This window comes from Ixodes scapularis, unplaced genomic scaffold, assembly GCF_016920785.2.
Source record: "Ixodes scapularis isolate PalLabHiFi unplaced genomic scaffold, ASM1692078v2 PGA_scaffold10__122_contigs__length_95168666, whole genome shotgun sequence".
Taxonomy (NCBI): Eukaryota; Metazoa; Arthropoda; class Arachnida; order Ixodida; family Ixodidae; genus Ixodes; species Ixodes scapularis.
The window spans coordinates 32,313,449-32,326,349 of NW_024609836.1; the positions used below are offsets into that span (position 1 = coordinate 32,313,449).

Genomic DNA, 12,901 nt, shown 5'->3' on the forward strand with positions numbered 1-12,901 from the left:
CCCACGATAAAAAAAAAAAGAAAAAAAAAAGATGGCTGCTAGGCACAGGGTTAATGTGGTGTTCTCAGCCCCGTAGAAACTTTCAAAAATATGCTCCGCGATGTCAAAACAATCGTTTGTTTCGTGCTCTAAAAACTATGTAACAAGATACACCGAATACGTGACTAAGGTTGTATTTGACATTCCTTTAAGTTGCGGCCAAGTTTCTATCAGTCAGACCGGGCGATGGTTTAATGAAAGATCGCTGGAACACAACCGCAGAAGGTTTCTTAAGATAGGAAATGAGAAGATGAAAAGGGAAATTATCGAATCTTTCTATATAAAAAACCCGACTGACAAATGCATAAGCAAGCCATCCCTTTATCTGCTGAACAAAGAAGTTGTGTTTCGATGGCTGCGTATGAGTAGTGATAGGAACCTTTATCTTGTTTCTTGGGGGTGCCTATAGGTGATGGGGATCGAGCTTGTCGATGCTTGGTGTTACATTACATCAGTTGGAAGTTGGCTCTTCTCCTTGTCGTACTTGTGTCTTTTTAGCCCCGTTTCAGTACGTGCCCTTTACCATTTCAATCGATATCCACCAACTAGCCCCAGCCAAAGTTTTATTGATACCCTATACTCAGCCGCCGCCTTTGTGCATGCATCATATTGTTATCGGATTTCGTTATCTATTAAATCTCTCTCTCTCTTTCTGAGAATGACGTTTTATGTGCTTTTGTCATGCGCAGTGTCACAGTGCAGACTGTTTTTTCGGTGCCGTCTGTGCGGTAGTTGGGATGCGCCTAATATTTGGTCCCAGGGTTCGTCTTGCTGAATCAAAAATTCAGTTTTGCCCCACAAAGGTACCACGAAGATTAATGGGAGCATCAGAACGCGCAATGGACGGGGACGTACTGATTCTTGGGGTAAGCCTCGTTTGACCGGACGCAATTTTAAACGCAAACTCACACCGACTCTGAGAACAGTAGGAAGTTTAGCAAACCGTTACTGTGTTCGGCGTACCACATTTACCGGTGCCTTTGAAGCACGCTTTGAAGTGCGCTCTTCTAGCGGTCAAGGTATCACTCTGGCGAGGTGCTTAACAGTATGCTTGAAAGGCTCCAGCAGTGCGGTACGCTGAACGCAGTAACGGTTTACTAAAAGTCCCTGATGCTTATAAGTGCCCACAAGGATCCAGCTCCAAATCTAGCTTTTTTCTTCTTTTCCTTTTTTTTGTTCCGCAACAAACTTTTTCGCTCAGATACGGCCGCTTGGGTCATCCCCCACGCGCTTTTTTTATATTACGTAGAATGACGACGTAAAGCTAAAAAATAGCTGAAAATTAAAAAAAAAAGACTTCAGCGCATTTTTTTTTTTAAATATTAGAAGCCCTGGAATCTAAAGTTCATAAGTAATGAAACACCAAAAACTCGTTAATTTACTTAATCTTTGAACGCTTAATCGAGGGGAGTGAAAGAACCCAAGTGACTCTCGGCAACTCCTGCGGTCCCTGCGGTCTTTGAGTTACAGTTCTTTGCGTCGGCAAGCTTCACGCATTTTCGGTATTTCTATGCGTGTCTTACCAACTCATCCAATCACGCACTTAGAATGCGTCGGGACATCGACTTTTTTGAATATGCGTTTTGTGTTTTTATTGCAATTAGCCTTATGCTACGCTCGGACTTCAGATGAAACAGAGCATAGTTCTGGGTTTCTTTTAGGGGTGAAGCTCCTTAGGGGCTAGCCATGTCCGTATGTCCGTCCCATGTCCGGCGTCGCGTGCTTTTGCTCAAGAGCACGTGAACACTTGCTCCCGTGCTCGTGTAGGGCAAAAAAAAACAACAAAAAAAAAACGAATCTCCACGTGGTGAATGATGTTGATTGGGGCGAAGCTCTGGTGGTGCTTGTCTGCGTAGACGCTGAGCCGCAGCATGCCGAGGCTTTCGTTCGTTTTCATCCATGTCAGAAAGAGAATGTGTGGTATGGAACGTGGTTATATACGCATTTGAGCATTTGACCGCAGCATGACATGGATGAAAACGAACGAAAGGCTCGGCATGCTGCGGCTCAGCGTCTACGCAGACAAGCACCACCAGAGCTTCGCCTCAATCAACATCATTCACCACGTGGAGATGCGGTTGTTTTTTTCTTCATTCTTCTCAGCAGATACGCGACTTTCGAGTAAAACAAGGTTTAGGATGTTCGTTGAATCTAGTGATTCACGCGAACAATTACTTTTAGTTCTTTTTGGAGTGAATGTGTGGTCAGCTTCGCTTCAAGCACGCGCAAACATAATATGATGATATTTGTCGCCTTCTTCGCGGCGTTTATCGTAAATCTGGCAAAATATCTGTGCGAACGAACTTGGGAGTTTACATTCGTCTAACAGACCTTCTGCCAAATTACCGAAACACCAAGGGGAACGCTGGGAACGTAGGTAGACACGCTGCACGCGCCTATATTATCGCCCAGGGGTGTCGATATCATAAAAACGTTTTCACCCCCACCCTGATCAGCAAAAGAAATTAGATGTAAATAACCAAGATAAGTAGTTGATGAACGGAAGTGTAACTTTAGCTTTCTGCTTCGAGACAATTACTGCTGCAGACGCCATAACGTGCATCCTCACATCACACTCGCAGCAAGTGTCTGTGGTACTATTTTAATTTAGCAGAAGTGTAATCAAAGGTATATTTCGTCTCTAGTCAAGTTCCAGGAACGGTGTTGTTGTTGTTCACACACGCCGCCGCTCTCTTGCGATCCTTGCAGGTAACAAGGACCTGCCCTACCTGTGGATCTACAAGACGGGTGTGGTGCTGTGGATCATCTTCGGCCTGGGCTACCTGGCCATGATCCTCAACTACATCTCGCGGGCAATGCGTTGCAAGCAGATCCGAAACATGGAGAACAGGCTCACGACCAGCTTCCAGAACACGCAGCACAAGTTCGGCCAACGGCTGGACGAGATACACAGGCTGCTGCAGGAATTCGCCTCTAAGGTTGGTGGACGTCGTAGACGGCCTCACTCCGCTCACAGCCGTCGGGGTGCTGGAAGGGCTCGATGGACCAATTAATTGAAACTGTTGTATTACCTTAGCCCGCTCTCATCCAACCCAGACAGCAAGACCGTGGTGCTGAAATTTCGGCGTCATTTTCAAGATTCGTGGTAGAGACCGGACGATTTCTGCGTCGGCGTCCGGCTCCTGTTCAATCAGTGAAAACACGGGTTCTAGCCAAGCGCCACACGCGTGTTTAATATATGTCCCGCGTTGGCGTAAGCTTATCTAAACGAATCTAACCTAACCTAACCTAATCCAATTTATCCTAACCAAACCTAAGCTAAGTTAACCTAACATAACCTTAGCCGATCTAAGCTAACATAGCCCAACCTAACCTAAGCTAAACTAAGCTAACCTAAGGTAACTTAATCTAACTTAACATAAGATCCCCTAAACTAACCTAAGAAAGCTAACCTATGCTAACCTAGTCTAGGCTATCTTCACCTAATCTAAGCCCATCTAAACTAACCTCACCTGACCTAAACTAGGCAAAGCTGAACTACCTAACCTAACCGCTTGTAACTTAGACCAAAAATCGTGCACTACAGCTATAGTGAACTAGAAGAGGGGTAGTGAGATCAGGCGCCGATGCGCGCCACGGATTGCTGTGAAGCGGCGCTGCGGTAGCATGAACTGGAGGGTCCGAGAGTTCAGAGGGCGAGCAGGTGTGGCTCGGCGGTTTGGCAGCGCGAACTGGCTTCCGTTCAGATCTTTCCCCCGTGTTTTCTGTCGCTTATGTTGAATGAAGTGCATGCCGAATCGAGCACGACGACAACGACGACGCCGACGACGACGGCGACGCCTGTAGCGCAGCGAACCCAATGCGAAGCATGCGCTACTAGAGCCCATGCTTTAGTACCGCCCTCTCGTGTCATCGACACGAAATGCGGCAGCCATGAGCGCTCGCTTAGCACACTACCCTTCCTCTATAGTACACTTTAATACAGCCTCGATACCCTATAAATGTTGTCTCTGCTTGAGGGTGTGCGGAGAGAGCGTAATCATCTGGTGCAAGGACGACAGTTCACTGGTCGAACGAGCATTTATCCCCCCCCCCCCCCCCCCTTTTTTCCCCTGTCTGCTTGGCAATTATTGGTGTGTACTGATGCTTCCTCAGGATAAATGGCTCATGGTAACCGGCGTTCCATGGTTGTCAGATTTAAGGCTATACTTATTCATGAGTATCTTTGTAGGACAGATATCTTTGTTTCCTTCCGAGTACTCACATGCTGACAGCATGCGCCACGACGCGCACAAAACGCACAAACGAAGATAGCAAAAAATATCTATTTACAAAAAAGTCGCGAAAGCAAACGAGTAATTCTAGGTTTTAAGTGTGATATTTCACACACAATAATCAAAAACTGCGCGTCAGAATAATTGTTTATCACGTGCTCCTCTCACGGTTTAGAAGAAATGCAATTGACATCAACTTAAAGTGCTCCGTTTGTTTATCGTGTGATCAAGAACGCCGTTTACTATAGGTATTTTCAGGTAAGGGACCTAAGCTAAAGGTACCTTTACGCTGCCGTGTGAATTGGCTATTACTTGCGTTGCTTGGCAAGCAGAACTTAAAGGTCATTTGAATATCCTAAAGGCATTTGGCGTAAAGGTCCTTTTAGGTGCTCGTCTGACAGAGGTATTAGACATGGTCCGCGCAGCGCCGAACGAAGGTCGCTACTGTATGTCGAATCACACAAGTTCCTTAGGTTTAAGTTCCTTAATCGTCGGTAGCCAGCTCTATTCAAAAGGGGTGGGGGTTTTACGTGCCAAACCTACGACGGGCATCTGGCTATTCAAAAGGGGTATGTGGTGCCGTGCAATGCAAAAGCGCGCAAGTGCAAATCTTACAGGAAAGCAGTCTGGCGAGGGCAAAACGATTTTTTATGCGCCTCCAGAGTTCCAACAGAATGACACTCACAGACCCTTAACAAGCGCGTGACCCGAGAGATGTTAACTCTCTTATACGCGATGAATTCGAATCTCCAGGCTTGTTTTTGAACATTTGAAAGTTAAAGAATTGGTCTGAAGTGGCTTGAATTGGCGCTGTACTTTGGCAAAAATAACCTACAGAAACCTCCTACTCTTTTTCACTATTGATTCATCGGTCATCAACCAGCGTAGATGCCAACTAACATAAACATTCGGTACGATTACTCGGCGCGTCGTCTGCTCGAATCCCACAGGCTACGTCACAGGGGAGCATTCATAAGGTGGCGCCACCAAGACATCTCGTTACCAATAGTTGCGTTCTGAGCTCAGTCACCTGCTAGAATCCTACCGATGTTTGAAACCGCTGACTATCTGCATGTTCTGCAGAAAAGTAAGCGAATAGACGCCTTTTTAAAGCGCGTGTCGTGCAACTATCCCCTTCTTTTCGCCACCGTACCAGTCTATAGCTTTCCAGCTCTTATCACTCAAGCTAAACATTGTACTGGGCTGTGAGGCTTCAAATGCTCGGTGTTTCATAATTTGTGAAAATGAGCTACTGCGCACGCTCAGAACTCCTTCCACTGCCCAGTAGACAAGTATGGCAGTGCACAAAAGGCAGTTTTTGGACAGGTATAAAGAAGGGAGCTTACAATTCGTCAACTGTTCTGATAATACTGCCCGTTCGGCAGCAGCACACAGTCGACGTCTTAGAGGCTCCTGATATCGGCTTGTTACAATCCACGCAACTTTTGCTCTCAATGATGACAGTGATGAGTCATTTCATTTAGAAAGCGGTCAAGGATGGCAGAAAATTTTCGGCCTATGTTTAGTTAAAACAAAAATTATTACAAAGAGATGGACACTTTGGTTACTGCTTCACTTTCTGCGTATGGCTGCCGTTACTCGGTTTTATATCTGAAACCGTGATTAAAATTGTTTATACAATTCATCTTGAACAGTCGCTAGGGATAAAGGGCATATGCCTCAATATTCCTTTGGAACAAACAGCTTGTTTCGGTAGTTCATAGAAAACTGTTTTAGACTAAATAACCCCTTTTCACTCTCTTTGCGCCTGTTTTCTGCAGCAGAAGTCTCATCGCAAATCCATCTGGCGAGGCAAGACTGGCAAGCACAACGAGGACGACACGAGTGCCGACAGCTTGTGCGGCAGTGACAAGAACCATAACCGGGACGACCAGATCCAACGGCTTCTAACGCTGGTCGAGAACCTAAAGAAGGAGAGCACACAGAACCTGTGCAGGACTCGGCAGATGATTGAGCAGCACAATCTGAGGCTACGCCTGGATCTGCCCTACTTGCGCGAGGACTCCAGCGGTTCCAGCACCAACGTTGGCGGAGGACTTCCGCGGGGCGAGGTGGCGCCCTCTAGAAGACACAGTCTTCCCGTTCTCCTGTCTCCAGAGACACCCAGGGAATCTAAGGACTGGCTCCAAGTGAGCCAGAACAACAACAACAACAGTCCTACCGTGCTGAAGAACAGGAGCCACATCGAGTTCCCCACGAACTTTTTCGCGTCAGCTAGAGCTTCGATTCCGATGTGCAATGGCCGACTACCTGTGAGGGACCCCTTTGACGACGTGTACGACGTTGAGATTGCCGTTACGAAGCCCATGGTAACCTTCGACTTGGACAGTCTGGAGAGCTCGGCCATCTGACATCAGCATCAATCATTTAGGAACAGTTAACCAGCGTGAACTATGTAGACAACAACCTTTCAGTGCTTCCTATGATATAATGGTAAGTGCGCCCGAAAGAGGCGTTATCAAAGTACGCCTTTTATTCTTTAAATCCTGGAGCCTATCAACGCGCCTGTGGGTAAGACAATCCTTTGTGTTCTGCCCATCGCGCATGCGGACATGTCTCAAGAATGGTTGATCCACACGGGCAGTCACTGCTTACAAAAACTGTGTGCTCACGTGCCAAGGTGACAAAGGTTATGCGTTCCCAAAAAGCAACTGTCGACATGACGCGGCGTCTGTGGTGACTGACTTGATAGTTCAAGACGCAAATCTTCATTCACGCAAGCTGAGTGTCAAGACAGCTCCGGATGAATCATACTGTGCCGTGGTGCAAGGAAGTGCGTACTTTCTGTGTGACAGGTCGATCTGCTTTGGTGTTTCAATGCATCGACACGGGTCTTTAATCGCAGCGACTCTGTTATGCTAACGCTTGGCCCGTCGGTGTTGGCACCACTCTGAAAATTACCTGCTCCCGTTTGCGAAAGACTGGAAGGCCAGCATCTCAGTAAGGCCGAGACGTTCTCGCAGTGCGGGTTATTGCCATTCACTCGAACCTTGATTACATTATTAGTGAGAACACTGTAGCTATGTCCCGTTTATATGAATGTTGACAGACCAAATATCCCATTAGAAACTTATCTACTATCTCAAATTTACAGACATAGAATCTCGATAACCCACGTAGATTCTTCCTCTTCAAGACTGAGGAGGAAAATAAAGCAGCTGAGAAAAGGAGACACTGAAAACCATAAGTGCACTTTGCCAGAGTCGGGGCAATGTAAGCTTCCATCTAACTGGATAAAAAGTGCAAGCGACAGCTTTTTTTTTATATATGGAACCCACAAAAAGTCCACAGGACACGCTGTGCCGTACAAAGCAAACGCAGTAAGAAATTTACCTGTGGTCACTCAGTCGTCACGGTGTAACGCTCTTGTTCACCTAGGACCCAGTAGCTTCTCACCTCGAGGGCATTGAAGTAAAATATTTTCTTGAGAGTTAAGTACCCACTGCGTACAAAACCGAAATGCATTATTTCATGTAACTACCCTGTGCGCAAGAGACTGTCGTACTCTTCGTCGCAACTTTCCGACCCACAGAGAGACTGTTGAAAGCACACCAAATGCTTCGGAAGGCGCGGGTTTTCTTTTTTTGGGGCACCCGCTGTGTAAATAATGTACACACACTCATCACGTGTAAGATAGAACCAATTGCCACTGATCATGTAAATAATAATTCCAGGGTCGTCGTTTCGAAAGAACCAGCCCGGAATGAAAAAGAGATATAGATGTTTTCAGCGTCGTTTCCCCGGTAACGAGTGTGTGCCTGCGTTGCCTTACTTCAGCGTACATGCGACCGTCCTCCAGCCAGGAGGACGAAGCCATGCAGCAGCGATCTCAAGTCGTTACGAAGGACCATCCTTTTTTCCTCTCCCCGTTTCTGTAAATAAAAGATCGTTTAAGGACATGTTCTTGCTCGGTCTACAGGTAGTCTTCTTTTTTTCCTCTGAAAGGTTCTAAATCGAATCGCGGGATCGGTGGCCGAGTGTGTTGGCGCACCGCAGCTCCGCATAGGTCGGCACTTCGATCCGACCTCACTCACACTCACGACCACCTGTTTCCCTCATCAAAACTCGCACACAGAATCACGATTAAACACAAAACCAAAACTCACTCACCCTCATCGTCACGGTAATCACACTCAGAGGTCACCAAAGTCATCACGCTCACAGAATACAAGACTCACAAGTCATTACACCCACAGGTCATCATGGTGGTCACACTCGCAGCTTACTACACTCACGGTCATATGTCATCACGGTCATCCCACTCATTCACGAACTCAATCACTCAGTCACTTACTCACCGACCTCGTTCAGAAATAGTTCTCGCCCTCACCGTAGTCGTGCCGCTGGCGCTCGTGTTGCGCGCGGGTTGTGCGTCTTATACAACCCCGCCGCGGTCTCTGCCGTCTTCCACCGCTTTTGCGCCAGCCGTCCCGTTGCCAAGTGAAGGAATGTTTTGACTTATCGTTTGTTTCGCTTCGACTTCTTCCGCGCGCAAGCCCAGCCTTGAAAAAGGCGCGTTTTGTTGGGATACAAAGGTGCATCATCGCTAGCCTCCTGAAGAGTTAAGGCGCGTTCACACTCTTGCAACCGAGTACGACCGAGAAAGATTTCTTGGGACCGGATGCGCTGAGCGGAGCTGGTCCTAAGAGATCGCAAGAGGCTTAAAAACCGGTTTGGTCTCTCTCGGTCGTACTCGGTCGCAAGAGTGTGAACGGCGCTTTAGTCTTTACGCTGTGCACTGTTCGTTTTAAGCATTCGTGTCAGCTTCGTGTGTGTTGTTTGCACGCGAAGCACGTGAAGCACATGAACACGATATCTCGGTTGACGGGATCGAGGATGTGAAGACGGTACAGCTGGAGCCGTCAAGCGTGTTTCCGCAGATCTTCGTTGTCGTCTTTTTCAATGTATTCTCGGGGAGTGTCCCGTATTCCCCTAGTAAAATATTTGGCAGAACTTTAAAAATTACTTTGTGCAGCCTCCGTGCACCAAATTCCAACATCTTAGAGTTTCCCTTTAATAGCAGGCATTTGAAAAATTCTTGCCAGTTGTTATTATCGCGCCATTTGGAGACGACATATATAAGGTGTCCAAAGTCACCAGGCTCGACCTAAAATGGACCGTAATAATCGGCGCCTGCAAGGAGCAATCCAAACTTTTCGTCAAAGGTGTATTTCACAGGTCGGTTTTTTCTTGTAAAATCACAAAGCGTAGCTCCCACTCTGTAAAAAAATGAGGCCAAGAAACTTGCCCTGGTCAACGGAGGACGGTGAGGCAGACGACCAAGTCGAGTTGCGGGGCGCGTTTGGCGCGCGTATTGATAAAATGCGTCGGGAGCAGCGTCCGAAGTTGTAGCCGACCAGCGAAAGAAAGCAAACGACACGCAGACGAAATACGTTGGCAACAAAAACGCCGTAAACGCGTTTTTAGTTTTTTTAGTTTAAGTTTTGCTTTTATTGTCTGCCTTAACTTTTAAACCAAAGGTAATGTAAAAATAAAATATGTACAGGGTGAAACAAGGAGACGCCAGGCTCTTTAAATCGACCGGAAAATTCGGTTTCTTAACCTATCGCGCTACGACTTTGTGCAGCGTTGCCCACAGATGGTACAATTTGTTTGTAAAATTTGCGAAGAGCGAACTTACCTGAGGAAAAAATAAAGAAAGAAAAAGGCTTAGCTCCTATGGAAACGCAGCGACGCCACCGGTCTGCAAACAACACGGCGCCGTTTCGCACGGGAGACAAGAGATGGCGCAACAAACGCCGCCAACGAACGAGCATACGGCGCCGAGAGCAGGCCTTTTTAGCAGACGATCCTTTCGACTCAAAGGCGGCGTGCGTTCCGCAGGCGGCGACAGTCGCAGAAACAAAAAAGACAGGCGCGGTAACAGCAAGGAACTGCAGTTCCTTGTCTGCAAAAGGGCCGGCTCTCGGCGTCGTCTGCTCGTTCGGTGGCGGCAGTTGGCGTTAGGGAGGCTGTAGTGAGGGTGGGCGCAACTCAAAACCTGGAGAGCGTTTGCAATTTAATGGCGGCGCCAGAGGGAGAGGATTCGAGAAAGGATATGCGCCAGTGTTGCCTGCACGAGAGCAGGCGCCCGCTCTGTTACAACTCTGTTGCTCCATGCGCCTTTCCTCCTCTCGCCTCCCATTGCAAGCAACGAGCGCCTTGGCGCAGCCTCTCTCGCTTCCTTCTCGCTCCGAGAATTGCAAACGTCGAGCGGAGAAAGCAAAGTTGCCAGACAAGCGGCAACGTCCAAGATGGCGGAATTTACCATTTTTCGCGTTAAAAAATACTTAACCTATCGCAACAAAACTGGTGGCTATGGAAAAGTAATCATTTATACCTTGTGTAAATTATTCAAGCACCTTAATGGGCTTTTATGACCCGAGTTAGGAAAGAAAATGACTCTTTGCCCCATAGACTCCCAGCAAAATTTAGCAATTAAATGGCGTCCATGTCCCGTGATCGCCGATCTAGCAGTTGCACCCACCCTCACTTGAGCCTCCCTAGTTGGCGTCGCGACCGCTTGCGCCATCTCTTGCCTCCCGTGCGAAACGGCGCAGTGTTGTTTGCAGACCGGTGGCATCGCTGCGTTTCCATATGAGCTAAGCCTTTTTCTTTCTTTACTTTTTCCTCAGGTAAGTTCGCTCTTTGCAAATTTTACAAAAAAATGCACCATCTGTGGGCAACGCTGCACAAAGTCGTAGCGCGATAGGTTAGGAAACCGAATTTTCCGGTCGATTTAAAGAGCCTGCCGTCTCCTTGTTTCACCCTGTATATATATATATATACGTATATATATACAACGGGCATGGTGGCGGGAGGCCGAAGGCGTGGGTATATAACTGAGAAGAAAAAACCCTTAGTGAAAACATCAACAGCGGACGATTTATTCTTCGACGTTTCGGCCGGAGTCCGGCCTTCGTCAGGAAGGCCGGATATGTCTATATTTATATATATATATAAAACTGAGAAGAAAAAAACCCTTAGTGAAAAACAGCAACAACGGACGATTTAATCTTCGACGTTTCGGCCGGAGTCCGGCCTTCCCGGCCTTCGTCAGTCTTCCTGACGAAGGCCGGACTCCGGCCGAAACGTCGAAGATTAAATCGTCCGTTGTTGCTGTTTTTCACTAAGGGTTTTTTTCTTCTCAGTTTTATACCCACGCCTTCGGCCTCCCGCCACCATGCCCGTTATATATATATATATATATATATATATATATATATATATATATATATATATATATATATATATATATATATATATATATATATATATATATTATGTTCATTTTAATAAACCACGGTTGTTGCGAGTAATGCCCCTGAATAAAAAGAGGGTAGAAACATCTCCCTCCTCCTCTGGCGCGCACACCTTTTATCTTTATGTTTTGCTTTTTTACACCCTCGTGTCGACGGTAGCGCCGCCTGGTTTGGCCCAAGATAGCAGGCAGCATTCTTCAAAGGATGTCGATACTTTTCCGTATAAAGGGGCTTTAGTTGCGAGATTGATTGATTGAAACGTTTTTTATTAGCAGAAAATGAAATGACCGCCGTGCCGCTTGAACTGTATTCATCTGGAACGGTAGCTTAGGGAGGGAAGACAGGACCAAAGAGGACAGAGAGAAAGTTTAAGGAAAAAAGATTTAGTTGCGAGCAGTCTCGATTATACTTCGTTTCACCTTATGTGCGAGCGAAGGCAAAGCTGGAAGCGCGAGCACGAAAGCTCCATGCGTTCAGACTTTGCTCGAGCGCGCGAGCTGGGGAGAAGCGCAAAAGGCGCTGGTCTCGCGCTTCTAGCTTTGGCTTCGCTCCCAGATAATGTGAAACGAAGTATAGAGTTCTTGTATAGGCTCCCTACGGGATCCAGAGTTGCGCGTCTGTTTTCCACGTGCCGCCGCGCCGCTATTCGCCGAAATCCGATCACGTGAGGAGCTGGACTAAGTGCCGTGCAGAAAAGTAGACGTTGCACGCGCCCCAGTGTACGTTCCCCTGCTTTCGAGTGCGCCGCGCGCCTCGAACGCGCGGCGTTGCTATTCGCCGAATTAAACATGTCGTGCAGGAAAGATGGCGCTACGGAGATGAACGCACAACTCTGGCTCCCGTAGGGAGCCTATACACCAACTCATGTTTACAAACAAACCGGAGCGCCCCTAGCGGACGCCAACGGCGCCGCGCATGCGCGGTGGATGGTGGGCAAGAAGCCCGCCGTCGCCCATAAACAAACCATTGAATTGCGTTGTTGTCGGCGTCGGTGGGAGTCCCCGTGCTCTTTTTCGCGTTGGAATTGTTGATGGTACGTCCTCCTAACAATGTCTGACTACTTGAGCGGCTTCAGCAAAACTAACGAGGCAAAACTTTGCGTGAATAATGCGACGTGCGCCGATTCATTTCACGTGGACGCCGCAGAATGGGCGCTAAAGCCTGACTCCCACGATGAGATTCTGCTCGCTGTTCTCAGACGCGACATTGCTCGGACTGCAAAAGCGTGGACCGTAGCTGAGATGGTGGACGTCGATACTGAAAACCGCAAGTAGAATCGGGCATTACAAGTCGGTGGTGCCACTGGTAACAGTAATGATAAACATCTTCTTGTATCTGTTTACA

The 12,901-nt window shown here is 47.5% G+C and overlaps 1 protein-coding gene across 1 annotated transcript in view; it reads left to right on the forward strand.

The window, feature by feature from the left end:
• The window catches only part of LOC120838237 (potassium channel subfamily K member 4), a 143,857-nt gene extending 135,659 nt beyond the window's left edge, over positions 1-8,198 (forward strand). The window contains exons 5-6 of the mRNA XM_042287677.1: positions 2,749-2,978; positions 6,056-8,198. Coding sequence (XP_042143611.1) covers positions 2,749-2,978; positions 6,056-6,646 — 821 coding nt within the window. The 3' untranslated portion in view covers positions 6,647-8,198. The remainder of the gene's footprint in view (positions 1-2,748; positions 2,979-6,055) is intronic.
• The last annotated feature ends 4,703 nt before the right edge of the window (positions 8,199-12,901 follow it).